The 18,477-nt window shown below is 45.2% G+C and overlaps 1 protein-coding gene across 1 annotated transcript; it reads left to right on the top strand.

The window, feature by feature from the left end:
• Nucleotides 1-583: 583 nt before the first annotated feature.
• On the top strand, nt 584-16,370 carry NCR3LG1 (natural killer cell cytotoxicity receptor 3 ligand 1). Its single transcript, XM_075129364.1, has 5 exons — nt 584-997; nt 7,160-7,513; nt 11,093-11,419; nt 12,226-12,336; nt 15,423-16,370. Exons 1-5 carry the CDS (start codon nt 841-843, stop codon nt 15,437-15,439), a joined length of 966 nt encoding a protein of 321 aa, XP_074985465.1. The 5' UTR covers nt 584-840; the 3' UTR covers nt 15,440-16,370.
• Nucleotides 16,371-18,477: the final 2,107 nt, after the last annotated feature.

The following is an 18,477-nucleotide window of genomic DNA, read 5'->3' as shown; positions in this document are numbered from 1 at the left end:
TGACCACCCCTTTTTAATGGTGCTTTTTGGTGAGAATGGAATGGAATCCTTGATTTATGGCAATAACTGAATGCATCTTGGTTTGGGGAAGAATTCTGAGATTCCAACAGATGTAAACATTGATTGTACAATCTTTTAAGGTAGGGATTTTTGGGGTAATGGAGAGGGGGAAGGGGATTGGTCACTTGTAAAAATTAAGAATCCCCAGTGCAGTGTTTTTGGGAAAATGTTTCCTCAGTCATGCTTTGTACAGATTAATTTGTAAGTGGGTAAAATTAGAACTCAGAACCAGATGGCCGGTGTTTTCTTTTTTTAAAACCAAATTCTGCCTGTCAATGTGGAGTGAGTGAGAAAGTGGCCATCGCATAAGTGAAATAACTTGGATATTGCTCTCTGATGAAGGAGGCCAGTTAATCAACCAAAAAAGGACGTTCAGATAAGATGGTGGGAGTCTCTGATGTAAACGCACAAACAGCTAGAAAATCCAGAGTTAAGGCTGCAAATCTATTCTTAACGCCCCCTGGTGCTAGCAATAGTCCAGCGCATACCCGCTATGTTAGACCAGGCACAGAGCCACAGTCCCTAAACACGCAGACGAGCGTGCCAGACTTTGTGGATCAGGTCCCGATCTGCGGAGTGGGGATTAACCCCCCGACAGACCCAGACACCCCGGGCCGCTCGGGTACATTTCCCAGGCGCTGCCCTAGGGGCACTGAACTGTGGGTGGTCGCACAGGGCCTGCAGCCCGGTCACTGCCCTATATAGTCACAGCAGCTACCTGCTGGCTCCCAGCCCTGCCCGGGGCGCTGCCTTACTGGGGCACGTGTCCGAGGGAGGAAAATGAAGGGGAACCGCTCAGCCCTGTCACTGCCACGACCCGCGCCAGCGACGCCCCCAACCCTACCTGAGAACATGGGGTGGGGAGCGGGCTCCGCCGGGCGGTGCTGCCGGCTGCTCGGGCTGCTCCTGTGTCTCAGCAGCGGGCTCCAGCCTGCAGGTAAAGGAGGGATCCCGGGTCCCATAGGGCGGGGGAGGATCGGGTCCAACTTCGGCTGCCCCTTGGCAAAGAGGGTATAGGGGCAGGGTCACTGGGGTCTGCGGATTCTCCCAGACCAGGTTCCTGGTCCTCCCCACCCCCGAATACTCGCCTGGAGGGGGAGCTGGAGTGGGGGTGGGACCGGGTCTGTCTGGGGGGGTAGGGGTGACACTTCTGGCATCCCAAGGCTGAAGCTGGTTCCTTAGTCCCAGGTCTTGATTCCAAAGGCCATCAAAAGTCACTGCTGTAGGCTTCTAGTTTTAGAAATTTCACCAGACTAAATGCTCTTGTATGTTGTAACAATATATATTCGACCAAGACCCCCAATCCCACATGGTGTAATGGCCTCTCACTTGCAATAAGTAACTGATGTCTGAGGGTGTATAACTGACAAATAACTTGACACATGCCTGCAACTATTAATCTGTTCTGAGGTAGATGGCACATGCCACTCCCTGACCTGAAGCTTTACTTCTGTGCAACATGCTGTATATATCACCCCCACCCAATTTTCCAATTTGCAAATGCTGCTTGAGTAAGGAATCGGCTTTGAATAGCTGTGAGAAAATAATTGGCACGCCAAGGGCCTCATCCTTATGACCATTAGGCTGTTCCAAAGTAACTGGCACATGCCATTCCCTGACACACAGCTTTATTTCTGGTCCCTTCCTTCCTTCCTTTCTTATTCAAAGAGCATTAGCAAACTGCAAGGGGGGTCGGGCTATGGGGTGGCAGCAGTTAGCACAAAAATATCACCTGGGGTCAGAAAGTGGCATGTACCAGCTCCTTCAGAACAGTTTAACAGTCTCCTCTCATTGACAGCAAAAGGTGCATACAGCCTTTAACAGCAGAAAGGTTAATTTGACACATATTCTCTATAAAGCTTCACTCCAAACTGTAATATGTGAGCAAACCTAAACATAGTGCCAATAGTATGGAATAAATATTCTATCCCAGGAAATGATTTCATATCTAAGAGACATCCTATTGGGAAAAACCTTAAGAATTAGAGCTGAGAAGCTCTCAGCTGAACTATTTTTAAGCCACAGATGGATTGTAGCCACTCAAGCTAGACAGTCACTAAAAATAGACATGTAAAAGGGAAGTACTATGCTAGCTATTCCTGGTGGACCAAATCCTCAAGGCTGGTTATTCAGTAACAGTGGATAGGGTAACCCCCCATTGCCACATAAACTGGCCATGAATTGGGCAGATTGATCCTCAGGACAGTTGGCTCAGTGTGGAACCGTTGCACCTCTTCTTCACAGAAGCAAGTTGAAGAAAAGGAGCTCACCTAAATCCTGACTTCTCAGATTAGCTCACAATAATCCAGTGCCTCTCCCTTACTTGGCCAGCAGGATCCCACAGCCACTCCTATGGGAAGGGGGATGGAGAATTCCTGTATTCCAAAAGATTTTTCTTTTTCTTTTGTTTTTCAATGCCCTTTTAATTGTCCACCTGACCTTATCACCTCCCCTGGTTGCCAATTTCAGTGCTGTCAGCTGAAAATGCTGCATTCAGGGAGCACAGTCCTTCTAAAGTTCCTCTGGGGACAGTGGGAAGAGAGAAGAAACCAACCCCCCCTCCCACATCATAGCACTAGGAGTATGTAGTGCCTCCCCACCACTTCAGGAACCATGAATTCTGTCCCGGAGTAGGGGGTGGGGTTGAATTATTTGGTCACCCATTAGGGAGGAGTTTCCCCCTCCATATCTGATGAAGTTGCCTCCATGACTGTAGTGCCCAATTTTGCTGCATAGGTATGGTGGGTGGGTTCCCCACTGCCTGAGGACTCTGTAGTAACAGTTAAATTCGTGAGACCACCATCAGACCTCCTACGGTCTGTATAGGTCTTCTCAATGCAATGAGTATAGTAAGGAAGTGATACAGCCTTTACTCTATCCCCTGATAATCTTCCTCAGCCTCAGCACATGCCATCTTGTGTCATCTCTCCACCTGAGGGAGTGTTATACAAGGATTCCTGAAGCTCCTGGTATGTGAGCAGTATGAGTCTGAGCTCAGAAAGTTGAAAATGAATAACTTTAAACCATGTGTGAATGCCCAACACTTAGGGGGAGCCCACAAATTTGAGAGGCTGAGGTCACGGTTCTCGTCATCATTGAGTGATGCTGCATTACACCGTCCTGTGTGTACGGAACACGGCAAATGGAAAATAGGGACAAGAGCAGAAATGTACCTAAATGGAGACCTAAAGAGTCCCCAAGCCAGGCCCATAGGCAGCCAAGCAAGAAAATGTGCATACGGTGCCATTTCTTTTACTGTGATCACTTAGATTTGCCAAAGATTGAGATCATTATCGGGATCCTGGAGTTGTTTCCTGGGTATTTTGAAACACCCAGTGAAATTCTGAGTAATTTCCAAAAGATATATTAATAGAATCATAGACTTTAAGGTCAGAAGGGACCATTATGATCGTCTAGTCTGACCTCCTGCACAACGCAGGCCACAGAATCTCACCCACCCACTCCTGTAACAAACCCCTGACCTATGTCTGAGCTATTGAAGCCCTCAAATTGTGGTTTAAAGACTTTAAGGTGCAGAGAATCCTCCAGCAAGTGATCCGTGCCCCACGATGCAGAGGAAGGCAAAAAACCCTGAGGGCCTCTGCCAATCTGCCCTGGGGAAAATTTCTTCCCGACCCCAAATATGGCGATCAGTTAAACCCTGAGCATGTGGGCAAAACTCACCAGCCAGCCACCCAGGAAAGAAGTATCTGTAGAAACTCAGATCCCACCCTATCTAGCGTCCCATCAGAGGCCATTGGGCATATTTACCGCTAATAGTCAAAGATCAATTAATTGCCAAAATTAGGCTATCCCATCATACCATAAACTTATCAAGCTTAGTCATGAAGCCAGATATGTCTTTTGCCTCCACTGCTTCCCTTGGAAGGCTGTTCCAGAACTTCACTCCTCTGATGGTAAGAAACCTTCATCTAATTTCAAGTCTAAACTTCCTGATGGCCAGTTTAGACTTGAAATTTCACAGGGTGGGGAAACTACGGCCCGCAGGCCAGATCTGGCCCCTCAGGGCTTTGGATCCAGCCCGCGGGATTGCCTCCCCATGGTGCCGCAGCCCCCGTGCCACTCTCAGAAGTGGCTGGCACCACGTCCCTGCATCTTCGTGGGGCGGGGGGCAGAGGGCTTCGTGCATTGCCCTTGCCTCCAGGCACCGCCCCCCACAGCTCCCATTGTCTGGGAACAGGGAACCGCAGCCAATGGGAGCTTCGGGGGAGGTACCTGGAGGTGTGGCAAGGGCAGCACGCGGAGCCCTGTGACCCCCTCCCCCAGAGGCCGCACAGGGATGTGGTGCTGGCCGCTTCCCGGAATGGCGTGGCGTGGCGTGGGGCCAAGGCAGGCATGCAGGGAGCCTGCCCTGGCCCCGGTGCGTGCTGCTGCCACCCTGGAACCACTTTAGGTAAGCGGCACCAGGCCAGAGCCTGAACCCCTTCTGCACCCTGCCCCACAACTCCCTGCCTGCACCTCACACCCCTCCTGCACCTCAACTCCCTGTCCTGAGCCTCCTGTCGCACCCCACACACCCCCGAACCCCAACCCCCTGCCCTGAGCTCCCTCCTGCACTCTGCACCCCTCCTGCACCCCAACCCCCTTCCCTGAGCCCCCTCATATACCCCGCAGCCCTCCTCTGCCCCAATCCCTTTCCCTGAGCCTGTTCCTGCACACCACCCCCCCCCCCCACACACACCCCGCACTCCCTTCCACATCCCAACCCGCTGCCCCAGCCCTGCATACAATTTCCCCACCCAGATGTGGCCCTCAGCTCAAAAAGTTTGCCCACCCCGGCTCTAGTAGCTTTCTTCCCCAATGTGATTTTTACCCAGACAGACTGTCTTATTCATTCCATCGCTTCTTATTTCTTTTTAGTCTACCTCATCATCGATATACAATGCTACTCCACCACCTTTGCCTTTATTTCTGTCTTTCCTGAACAGCACATACCCTTCAATACCTGCACTCCAGTCATGACTACTATTCCACCATGTTTCTGTTATCCCTATAATATCTGGTTTCACTTCCTGCACTAATAGCTCTAGTTCCTCCATTTTGTTACCTAGGCTCCTCACATTGGCGTACAAACATCTTAATTTTTGCTCTTTGGCTTCGCTCACATTCTTTACCCAATTAGGCACAGACATTCTACTGCCAGTATCACCTATTAGACTGGTATCTACACTACCCTTCCTCCTTATGTCCATTTTCCTACCCATGGCAGTATCCTTTCTTACTTCATTTTCTTCCCTTTCAATGTTAAAATCCGGTGTGGAGATTACCTGGACATCTCCCAACCATCTCCCCCAAATTTCTAGTTTAAAGCTCTCTTAATCTGTTGTGCCAGCCTCCATCCTAGAAGTCTATTTCCCTCCCTACTCGGGTGATGTCCATCCCGAGAGAAAAGTCCTCTGTCCATGAATGCTTCCCAGTGGCATACATCCCAAAGCCCTCCATCTGCCTGAGTCATCATGATCTTGTCACACCTTTGTTGCCTTTCTCTAGGAACAGGCAGAATCCCACTGAAGATCACCTCGATTTCCTTAAGCATCGATTTCCTTAAGCATCTTCCCCAGCCTGGCATAGTCTCCTTTGATACGTTCCAGCGAGAATCTAGCCATATCATTTGTTCCCACATGAAGGATAATCAGTGGATTATTTCCCGCTCCCGTTAGGATCCTCTTCCGCCTCAGGTCCACATCCTGTATTTTAGCACCCAGCAGACAGCACACCCTTCTGTTCTCTGGATCAGCTCTGGTTACAGGCCTGTCTATTCTTCTCAGTAAGGAGTCCCCAATCACATAGATCTGCCTTTTCCTGGAGATGGTGCGATTCTCCGGTCTATCCCCTATTCCCTCTGGCTGCAAGTCCTCTCAATTCCTATTATCCTTTGCAGTCCTCTGCAACCCATCCTGTATCCTCCTGGGGCTCACATTTGGTGTTGTTATCTCCATTGACTCTTCCCCTCTTCCTATAGGACTAGCTGCTCTTCTCTTCTTCATTGCCCTCTCACCATCAGTGACCACCTGCTGTGCCCCTTCTTCATTTTCCAACTCCGCAAACCTGTTCCTGAGCTCTATTTCGCCTTCACTAGCATGTCTTTTCCTCTGTCTGGTTCTCTTAGTCACATGTTTCCACTGTCCACTTTCCTTACCCAGCAGGCTTCCCTCAGAGTTCTTTGGTCCATCTGCAAGTCTGAGGTTTTCCCTTCAACCTCCTCATGTCTTTGCTCCATCGTCCGCTCGAACCCCTTTCTAAACCTGCATCTCCAGAGTTTCCACCTGCATCTCCAATTCTCGGATCTTTTCTTCCATCAGTTCTATCAGATTTTTACAAAAATTCTATCTGTATTAATTATTAATTTGTCTTTCTCCTCAAGGGGAAGGGAGAAGAAATAGGTGATGATGTGTCCCTCTCCCCAGCAGTGATGGGGAGCCAGCAGGACAGTTTTTCCTTTAAAGGAGATGGACAAGTGACTCCTGGATTAGGGCACTAGTCTGGAACTCACCTGCATTAAATTCTGTGTGCCACCTTCCTACTTGGATGTGGGCAAGTCACTGAGTCTCTCTGTGCGTCACATCCCCATGTGTAAAATGGGGATAATAGCACTTCCCTACCTCACAAGGGTGCTGTGAGGATAAAATACATAAAAGAGTCTGAGGTGCTCAGCGATTATGGTAATAGGGTCCACATAAATACTTGGAGTTGCAGGGATACATAGAATGCACATTTCCCTTCCATTAGGTGCTGCTGTAGTTCCACCACAAAGCTCCCGTGTATAACATGTAATATGCAGTGTATGCACTGCTAAAGTCCCTCCTGCACTGTAGTTCCCAAGAGCCAGGGCCACCCAACTAGCCTGCGTTATCTCTATTATTTCATTCAAATAAAAGCAAAGATCGTTATTTATAAAGCCATTAACAATTTAGGAAGGAAAGTGTTCATTAGATTACCATAGAGACAGTTTATAAAGTTTATTATGAGTGCGGAAACAGGCTACTAAAAAACGGCATGATCCTTGAGCCAATAATAACTCCTTTAAAAGGAACCTTTAGGATGTATTTCTTCAAATATACATTTTCTGTTTTTGAAGAAACTCTCCAAGTGCTGATGGGAAGCACCCCACAAATAGTGTCACTGAATGATAACATCTCCATACCATGCAATCTCTCTGGGTACAATACAGCAGAACTGGATATCAAGAACATGGGAGTTACCTGGTATCTTAAGACTCCAAGGGCAGACCAAGAAGAAAAAGTATTCACATTTCATGCTGGAGCGCATATTTCCCATAGAAATGGGGCCAGTATGTCTGACAATGACCTGAGAAGAGGAAATGCTGCACTCTCTCTCCCACAGATACAGTTTAAGGAAGCAGGAATATATAGGTGCTATGTTATTGTCGCCCCTTCTGATGCTCATGGAACATCTGTTTTAGAGGTAGTTGGTAAGTGACTTTATTGTACCATTTATTTTATACTGCATTACCTGGGGACCTGAAGGCAGAAGATTAGAGTCCATCTTAGTGGTACCAGTTTCCCCGCCCCCCTGAGCCTCTGTGGGGATGGGGTGGGGGTGTGAATTGCATTATATCAGTGGAATAGCCAAGGCACCTGGGTAAACTGTACTAACAGTTATGGTGATGGTGTGGTGAGCCCAGCCGTCTGCAGGAGATTGTATATGGGCATTAGCAGTCTTCATCAGGCAAATGTGTTTGGGGTTTAGTCTGGTATTTTTCATCTCTCTCCATCATAGTTGCCTTTAAAAGGGCACAGTCCCTATTCCTTATTCACTGTCACTTTCTTTGCCACAAGCAGAGAAGACTGCAGTTCATTTTCCCCTGCAACCTCTCCATAGTTGTATCAGTCTAAATATTCCCCTTCCATGAATTTTTTGCAGGTGAGGGGAAAATAGGGACCTAAATAGCCTGTTTGTCATAATCTCTAAGGTTTTGGCCAGGTAAGGTTTTCCTTTATCCAATCCTCAGACTTGCAGTGGCATTTTCAATATCCAGATATGCTCTAAATCTGAGAAACTCTATTAATTTCATAGATACTTATTTACAAAGAGCAGAAAATAATAAAACTACTAAAGTCCTAATGATCATAAATGCTATTTATCTTCTAAAGAATATTCACTCTTGTGATCTTGTTTCTGGGAAAAAATGACTCGATTAGCAAAAAACAAAAACAAAACAAAAAACCCCACTTTTGCAATGAACATTAAACATTGCACATATCAGACATTTAGGAAAGGTGTATATTCAGTGTGCATAAACACTGTTAAAGAGCCAGAATATCCCTGATGATGATGATGAAACTGTTCAGGAAGGACAGGCAGGGCAGAAAAGGTGGGGAAGTTGCACTGTATGTAAGAGAGCAGTATGACTGCTCAGAGCTCCGATATGAAACTGCAGAAAAACCTGAGTGTCTCTGGATTAAGTTTAGAAGTGTGAGCAACAAGGATGATGTCGTGGTGGGAGTCTGCTATAGACCACCGGACCCGGGGAATGGGGTGGATGAGGCTTTCTTCTGGCAACTAACTGAATTTACTAGATTGCAGGCCCTGGTTCTTATGGGACACTTCAATCACCCTGATATCTGCGGGGAGAGCAATACAGCGGTGCACAGACAATCCAGGAAGTTTTTGGAAAGGGTAGGGGACAATTTCCTGGTGCAAGTGCTGGAGGAACCAACTAGGGGCAGAGCTCTTCTTGACCTGCTGCTCACAAACCGGGAAGAATTAATAGGGGAAGCAAAAGTGGATGGGAACCTGGGAGGCAGTGACCATGAGATGGTCAGGTTCAGGATCCTGACACAGGGAAGAAAGGAGAGCAGCAGAATACAGACCCTGGACTTCAGAAAAGCAGACTTTGACAACCTCAGGGAACTGATGGGCAGGATCCCCTGGGAGAATAACATGAGGGGGAAAGGAGTCCAGGAGAGTTGGCTGTATTTTAAAGAATCCTTATTGAGGTTACAGAGACAAAACATCCCGATGTGTAGAAAGAACAGTAAATGTGGCAGGCGACCAGCTTGGCTTAACAGTGAAATCCTTGCTGATCTTAAACACAAAAAAGAAGCTTACAAGAAGTGGAAGATTGGACAAATGACTGGGGAAGAGTATAAAAATATTTCTCAGGCATGCAGGAGTGAAATCAGGAAGGCCAAATCACACCTGGAGTTGCAGCTAGCAAGAGATGTTAAGAGTAACAAGAACGGTTTCTTCAGGTATGTTAGCAACAAGAAGAAAGTCAAGGAAAGTGTGGGCCCCTTACTGAATGAGGGAGGCAACCTAGTGACAGAGGATGTGGAAAAAGCTAATGTACTCAATGCTTTTTTTGCCTCTGTATTCACAAACAAGGTCAGCTCCCAGAGTGCTGCACTGGGCAGCACTGCATGGGGAGGAGGTGACCAGCCCTCTGTGGAGAAAGAAGCGGTTCGGGACTATTTAGAAAAGCTGGATGAGTACAAGTCCAGGGGGCCGGATGCGCTGCATCCGAGAGTGCTAAAGGAGTTGGCGGATGTGATTGCAGAGCCATTGGCCATTATCTTTGAAAACTCATGGCAATCAGGGGAGGTCCTGGATGAGTGGAAAAAGGCTAATGTAGTGCCCATCTTTAAAAAAGGGAAGAAGGAGGATCCTGGGAACTACAGGCCAGTCAGCCTCACCTCAGTGCCTAGAAAAATCATGGAGCAGGTCCTCAAGGAATCAATTCTGAAGCACTTTGAGGAGAGGAAAGTGATCAGGAACAGTCAGCATGGAATCACCAAGGGCAAGTCATGCCTGACTAATCTAATTGCCTTCTATGACGAGATAACTGGCTCTGTGGATGAGGGGAAAGCAGTGGACGTGGTGTTCTTTGACTTTAGCAAAGCTTTTGACATGGTCTCCCACAGTATTCTTGCCAGCAAGTTAAAGAAGTATGGGCTGGATGAATGGACTATAAGGTGGATAGAAAGCTGGCTAGATTGTCGGGCTCAACGGGCAGTGATCAATGGCTCCATGTCTAGTTGGCAGCCGGTCCCAAGTGGAGTACCCCAAGGGTCGGTCCTAGGGCCGGTTTTGTTCAATATCTTCATTAATGATCTGCAGGATGGTGTGGATTGCACCCTCAGCAAGTTTGCAGATGACACTAAACTGGGAGGAGAGGTAGATACGCTGGAGGGTAGGGATAGGATACAGAGGGCCCTAGACAAATTAGAGGATTGGGCCAAAAGAAATCTGATGAGGTTCAACAAGGACAAATGCAGAGTCCTGCACTTAGGACGGAAGAATCCCATGCACCGCTACAGACTATGGACCAAATGGCTAGGCAGCAGTTCTGCAGAAAAGGGGTTACAGTGCACGAGAAGCTGGATATGAGTCAACAGTGTGCCGTTGTTGCCAAGAAGACCAATGGCATTTTGGGCTGTATAAGTAGGGGCATTGCCAGCAGATCGAGGGACATGATCGTTTCCCTCTATTCAACATTGGTGAGGCCTCATCTGGAGTAGTGTGACCAGTTTTGGGCCCCACACTACAAGAAGGATGTGGAAAAATTGGAAAACATCCAGCGGAGGGCAACAAAAATGATTAGGGGACTGGAACACATGACTTATGAGCAGAGGCTGGGGGAACTGGGATTGTTTAGCCTGCAGAAGAGAAGAATGAGGGGGGATTTGATAGCTGCTTTCAACTACCTGAAAGGGGGTTCCAAAGAGGATGGATCTAGACTGTTCTCAGTGGTAGCAGATGACAGAACAAGGAGTAATGGTCTCAAGTTGCAGTGGGGAAGGTTTAGGTTGGATATTAGGGAAAACTTTTTCACTAGGAGGGTGGTGAAACACTGGAATGCGTTACCTAGGGAAGTGGTGGAATCTCCTTCCTTAGAAGTTTGTAAGGTCAGGCTTGAGAAAGCCCTGGCTGGGATGATTAAGTTGGGGATTGGTCCTGCTTTGAGCAGGTGGTTGGACTAGATGACCTCCTGAGGTCCCTTCCAACCCTGATATTCTATGATAGTAATATAACCTTTATCTCCAAACAGCTCAACCGGAAGTCAGCCTGTCTCCAAAGGAAGTTACAATAGAAAGCGACAAGGAGAAGACCCTGTCGTGTGAAGTCAATAAGTTCTACCCAAATTTGGTTGATATTAAGTGGATGAAGGTATCAAAGAATAACCAGGACAGTAGCGTAGCAGCAGAGGATATCCGCACAGGAGCCTCTGTGGAAAATGAAGATGGCACATTTAATGTCACTAGCATACTAAGGCTGCAACCGTCTTTGCAAGATAATGGAAATGTCTATAGATGTATTGTGAGTCACAAAACATTTCCAGCCAAGTTACTTCTCAATAGCACCTTGACTGTCACAGGTATCCACCCCCTTTAGGGTCTTATCTCTTTTCTTTTTTATATATCATGTGTTCCGGAATGCTGTGGCTAGACTTCTTTTGAAGGAATTTGAACCGTGTCAACCTTATGTTTTCCCAGCGGTGCAGTGAGACCAGGTGTCATTTGAAATAGACAGCAGGGCAGGAGAGCTGGCCATGCAGTGACATTCAGAACAATTGGCTTGCTGACACGTCAGCTAGAATGGGAGTGGGAGGAGTGGCAGAGAAGCCAAGGAGAGTCAGTTCAGTGAAAAGAAGGGGCTGAAATGTGGTGGCAACATGTCACAGGTCTGACCTTTCGATATCAGGGCTTTTCTGGGTGCACCATTTTAGTGCCATATATTTGTGTTGGTAAGATTGTGTGACACATGCCACATTTTAGGGCCTCTCTGAGCTAATTGAGTTGATCCACAGGTATGTTTTACAAAAGCCTGTTTTGACCCTACATTTTATTATCCTCATTCTATAGAATGTTGTTAATATTTAAGTTTTTAAGTGGGCATTTTGATACCCTTAATGCTGTCTACTTATGGGGAAAGCATTTTGAAGCTGTGATTTGATACAACACAATGTGCCTGGCAGTTATTCTGTGCTTTCTTTAGTAGTGTAGTGGCTAGTAGAAGTTTTGCTCCTACTTTGACTTTCTTATGACATCAATTTCAAATACTCAGCCAGAAAAATAACCAGTTAATCACTTACTGTGAAAGTGTAGGTGCAGTCAACTAAATTTGTTTTTTTAATATGAACAAGCATAGAATCAGAATTTTCTTTATTTTTTTCATTCGCAGCCCCCAAGGCAGATTTGAACAGTATAATTGGAGCAGTCATTGGAACAATAATAGCCTGTATTATTGTGCTCGGTTTGGGTACTTTCGTGTACTGTAAGTGTTTGAAGAAAAGTAAGTAGTTTTAAAGATGCACTGTGCTAAGGATATCTTAATGGCAACTTAGTAGCTCTTGTGAATGCTTGAATTCTGAGCCTTAACACTACTAACAATAATCAAAACAAACTAACAATAATCAAACCTTAGAATGTTCATTATCCACTCACCCATTAAGTGAAGGTTAGTCACATCTCCCAAGAGCCGTGCACACCATGCTTTTGCTCCCTTGTTTATGAAAAAAACGTTTGCTAAATATGTCAGGTGCCTCTGAAGCCCTTTAGGAAAAATTGGGGTCATATTGTATGTGACTAGAACATTTTAAACAACCTGGAACATGATAGCTATCAATTAGGAGAAATGACAGGCTTGGTAAGAAATGCTCTGCTTTCATATACTGTCACATAAGGATTTGCTCTTAAAGTCGCCTTTTATTGGTTTAGTAGCAGGAAATTCTTCCACACAAACACAGCATCAATAGTAACTGGAACTAACTTAAAGTGACAGGTTTCAGAGTAGCAGCTGTGTTAGTCTGTATCCGCAAAAAGAAAAGGAGTACTTGTGGCACCTTAGAGACTAACACATTTATTTGAGCATAAGCTTTCGTGAGCTACAGCTCACTTCATCGGATGCAGTGAGCTGTAGCTCACGAAAGCTTATGCTCAAATAAATTTGCTAGTCTCTAAGGTATCACAAGTACTCCTTTTCTTTTAACTTAAAGTGGTAACTCTTAACAGTATGATGATCCATTTTTGTTAGTGTAACTGTGCAGAAAAAACACTGACTCTCACACACACACAAAGGGAGAAGTAACTCTTGCCCAAATCACTGCCTTCATGAGAGAGATTCATGTAACAGACTGAAAAGTCAGAGGCTGTAAGTAGCTGACCATATAGTCACTTATCTGCCAAGAACTATGGATAAGAAAGAAAAAAAAACAATTGAGGGATTTGAATCAAGCGAAATCAACTGGATGGTTTATCAGTACAAAAAATTAAAATATAAAATATGGCAGCATTGGCAAACATAAGTACATAAAACATTTAACTACATCAGAAGCAGGAAGCCTTCTAAACAACCAGTGGGGCCACTGGACGATCGAGGTGCTAAAGGAGCACTCAAGGACGATAAAGCCATTGTGAAGAAACTAAATGAATTCTTTGTATCGGTCTTCATGGCTGAGGATGTGAGGGAGATTCCCAAACCTGAGCCATTCTTTTTAGGTGACAGATCTAAAGAATTGTCCCAGATTGAGGCGTCATTAGAGAAGGTTTTGGAACAAATTGATAAATTAAACAGCAATAAGTCACCAGGACCAGATGGTGTTCACCCAAGAGTTCTGAAGGAACTCAAATGTGAAATTGCAGAACTACTAACTGTAGTCTGTAACCTATCGTTTAAATCAGCTTCTACAGCAGATGACTGGAGGATAGCTAATGTGACACCAATTTTTAAAAAGGGCTCCAGAGGTGATCCCGACAATTACAGGCCTGTAAGCCTGACTTCAGTACCGGGCAAACTGGTTGAAACTATACTAAAGAACAATATTGTCAGACATATAGATGAACATAATTTGTTGGGGAAGGATCAACATGGTTTTTGTAAAGGGAAATCATGCCTCACAAATCCTCTAGAATTCTTTGAGGGGGTCAACAAGCATGTGAACCAAGGGGATCCAATGGATATAGTGTACTTAGATTTTCAGAAAGCCTTTGACAAGGTCCCTCACCAAAGGCTCTTACGCAAAGTAAGCTGCCACGGGATAAGAGGGAAGGTGCTCTCACGGATTGGTAACTGGTTAAAAGATAGGAAACAAAGGGTAGGTATAAATGATCAGTTTTCAGAATGGGGAGAGGTAAATAGTGGTGTCCCCCATGGGTCTGTTCTGGGACCGGTCCTATTCAACATATTCATAAATGATCTGGGAAAAGGGGTAAACCGTGAGGTGGCAAAATTTGCAGATGATAAAAAATTACTGAAGATAGCTAAGGGCCAGACAGACTGCGAAGAGCTACAAAAGAATCTCTCAAAACTGGGTGACTGGGCAACAAAATGTCGATTCAATGTTGACAAATGCAAAGTAATGCACATTGGAAAGCATAATCCCAACTATACATATAAAATGATGGGGTCTAAATTAGCTGTTACCACACTAGAAAGAGATCTTGGAGTCATTGTGGATAGTTCTCTGAAAACTTCCACTCAATGTGCAGCGGCAGTCAAGAAAGCAAACAGAATGCTGGGAATAATTAAGAAAGGGATAGATAGTAGGACAGAAAATATCATGTTGCCTCTATATAAATCCATGGTATGCCCACATCTTAAGTAATGTGTGCATATGAGGTTGCCCCATCTCAAAAAAGATATTTTGGAATTGGAAAAGGTTCCGAAAAGGGCAACAAAAATGTTTAGGGGTATGGAATGGCTTCCGTATGAGGAGAGATTAATAAGATTGGGACTTTTCAGCTTGGAAAAGAGAGGGCTAAGGGGAAACATGATTGAGGTCTATAAAATCATGACTGGTGTAGAGAAAGTAGATAAGGAAGTGTTGCTTACTACTTCTCATAACACAAGAACTAGGGGTCACCAAATGAAATGAATAGGCAGCAGGTTTAAAACAAAAGGAAGGATTTCTTCAGACAACGCACAATCACCCTGTGGAACTCCTTGCCAGAGGATGTTGTGAAGGCCAAGACCATAACAGGGTTAAAAAAGAACTAGATAAATTAATGGAGGATAGGTCCATCAATGGCTATTAGCCAGGATGGGCAGGAATGGTGTCCCTAGCTTCTGTTTGCCAGAAACTGGGAATGAGTGACAGGGGATGGATCACTTGATGATTACCTGTTCTGTTCATTCAACTCTGGGTCACCTGGCACTGGCCACTGTTGGAAGACAGGATACTGGGTTAGATGGGCCTTTGATCTGACCCAGTAGGGCCATTCTTCTATTCTTATGTAATTGATTTTGATAGGTTTTTAGTGTATTGAAATACAGTGTAATGTTATGCTGCAGAGATAGGAAAAATTTCAGTTAATTTTTTCACTTGTCTTTCTTCATAATGTGGTGCACCAAGCAACTAATTTACATATTTTTCCTTGCAGTTCCACCTGTGACGTGACACTCCATATTAATTATAGAAATATGTCTATGATATGAATAGGGCATAACTAAGATAGATATTATACAAGATGACTCATGTAAGGTATAATTGGAAAGGTTATGATTTACTGAATGTGATTATCCAATTTGTATGCATGTATCATTTCTGTATCTGGGTGTAGGAATATTGACTATGTAACAATTACAACCGTGGTTATACTTGGAGATGCCCACCAGAGAGTAAGCAATCACCCTTGATGGACCATTAGGAAAAGACAATGAGTCTTTAAAGATGTGGATCTCCCATCTTCTGGGAGTTCCTTCCTGTGGACATGGCAAATAAACCTGGTTTCAGAGTTGCTTTGACACTGCTAGGTCACTGGATAATGTCACCTGGTACAGAATACCACCTTGGACACTGCTGGTACTTTTCCACTGGAGACAAAGGCTTCCCGCCTTATGTAAATTCTATTTAAGGCAGGGGAGTAAGACAAACAGGACTTTTCTCCATTGCCTTCCTGCCCAAGAAGAAAGACTGCTGAAAGTATCTGAAGAGATGAAGGAACTGAGCTGAGGGCAAGGCAATGGCTGAGTCCAGGCTGAGACAAGGGGTCCAGTCTGTAAAGAGAAATAACTGGAACTCTAAGCTACAGAAACTCTGCCACTTGCCTAAAACAACATTTAGGGTTAAAAATTACATTTTGTAACCTTTCAGAGTGGTAGCCATGTTAGTCTGTATCAGCAAAAAGAACGAGGAGTACTTGTGGCACCTTAGAGATGAACACATTTATTTGGGCATATTTTGTAACCTGTGTCTTGAGTGTATTAAGCTTCGTTTGCGTGTTTGGTTTTAGTTGCTCATTAATTGCCTTGTTCTGTTTGCTATCCCTTATAGTCACTTAAAATTTACCTTTTGTAGTTAATAAACTTATTTCTTGTTTATAACATAACCCAGTTTGTGCAATTCATATCGGGGGGGCGGGGGCAAGAAGCTGTGCATATCTCTCTCCACATTGAGGGAGGGGGCGATTTTTATGAGCTTACACTGTACATATTTCTCTCTACAGCGCAAGACAATATTATTTTGGGTTTACACCCCAAAAGGGATGTGCATGTGAGTGCTGGATATAATCCCTGAGCTGCGTCTTCCCACACAGAGCTGGCTGCATTCTGTGTCTCTAGCTTGGTGTGGCCTTACCTGTGTCTGTGTCAGAGAAGGCTTGAGAGCCTGGCACAGCAAGAACAGGGTGAGGAAATCCAGGCTTGTGGAAAGGGTGGGCTCAGTGGGACTCCAGCACATCAAGTGGCATCCCGGACATGGGGTCCAACCCATCACACCACTGACAATCAGGGCTGGCCTTACCATGAGGTGAACTGGGGTGGCCACCTCAGGTGCCAGATTGGGAGGAGGTGAGGCACCACTAGGACCCAGAGTTTCAAAGTTTTGGCCCAAGCGAGGGGGCATGGGGGCGTCATTTGAGCTCCCTGCCTCAGGTGCCAAAATGTTGTGGGCCGGCCCTGTCGACAATAATACCATTCGTAAGGAATGTGGAAGTGAAGCATTTGGAAGATGCTTTTTTGCATTGCCAGATTTCAGGCTTTTGTACAAAACCCTTAACTGTAGTCTTTTTTCTAAAAAAGTATCAACAAGAACAAAAGGAGAAATGTACTCTTGGAACAGTGAAAAGGGTGCCCTCGAAGGAGATGTGGAAAGTGCTGCTCTCCTGACTACGTCAAAGAATTTTCAGTTTCAGATACATTTGAAGTCACTAGGTAATGGCACTTTCGAAGTTCCATGCACTATTCGTGTATCTTCAGATGTGCATGAGCTTGACGAGGCAGAGCGCTCTCTTGAAGTGACACATAAGGCCCTTCAGCAATGTCCTGCTGTTCAGTCAAGAACACTGACGGTCACAGGTAAGCAAAATGCTTTAGAGTATGTGAAGCAGTTGGTTTAGCTTCTGCAAGTGCAGTAGGTTTCCTGTTGACAGGTTCATAGCTGGCATTACAATAAAACATTTATCAAAATGAATATTGAGTCTCGCTCCACACAGCAAATCCGCATGGTGGGAAATTCAGGCAGCAATTTATTTTTTTGCTTCATGGTATTGAGGCTGGGTGTTTTTTTCTGAGGGTAAGAGCCATTTGCTCTGTCCCCGGCTTCCTTTCCTGGGTGACCTCTGGGCTTTAGTTATCCTGATCTGAACACATAGCATTGCTGGTGGTAAGATAATAGGTCCTGCCTATGTGGCTATGTTGTTATATCAGTACTGAATTCCCTGGTATCTAGTCATTCTCCTTGTTCCCCGCCTCCCCCGTATAAGATGTTAAAGTCACAAAGTGCTTCCCTAGTTTGCATTTGAAATTCCTAGAAACATGGATACTTGAGAATGACAGGTCCTTTTAAATATCATGTACGTCTTGCAATGGACAACTCAAAGGGTACACTTGAGATGGACATAAAGTCTAAAGGAATTACAGATGGTGGGAAGTATGCCTGGCTAGTATACTGGCCTGCCACCTTAAAGAGGGCATGGTCTGTGAGTTGGTGGCATGTTTAACCTCTGAAAAAACCCAAATCACTGGCATATATGTTGTCATTAGCAAATGATGGCTGGTGACACTCCTTTTGCTACTTCTCAGAGATGCAGCGATATGAATTTCACAACACATCCCCCTATCCTGACCTGGGTCTTGATCTTACATGCCTGAAGTCAATGGAAGCTTGACTATTGATTTCAATGGGCACAGGTTCAGCTGGTGGTCAGAACACACATGTGGCAGCTCCCTTTTGTTATGTAAGTTAGGGCACAATTCAACCCTTACTCTGTGGTAACAGTGCCTCTAATTTGGTAGATGTGTGCATGTGAACCCTATTTTTTCATACATTTTTGTACAACTTAATGCTTATGAGCAAGAAGAATTAGCAGCAATGGCTTGAAGCAGACTGGTGTAGGTAGGTTCCCACTCCAGCTTTGCCAATGGACCTCACTACTGACTGGTAGCATCCCTGCAGTCCCAATTCCTTATTTTTCCTTGAGGGGAGATACACAGTTT

This window comes from Caretta caretta, chromosome 6 (assembly GCF_965140235.1).
Source record: "Caretta caretta isolate rCarCar2 chromosome 6, rCarCar1.hap1, whole genome shotgun sequence".
In the NCBI taxonomy this organism is placed as follows: domain Eukaryota; kingdom Metazoa; phylum Chordata; order Testudines; family Cheloniidae; genus Caretta; species Caretta caretta.
This window is presented reverse-complemented; position numbering and strand designations above follow the sequence as displayed.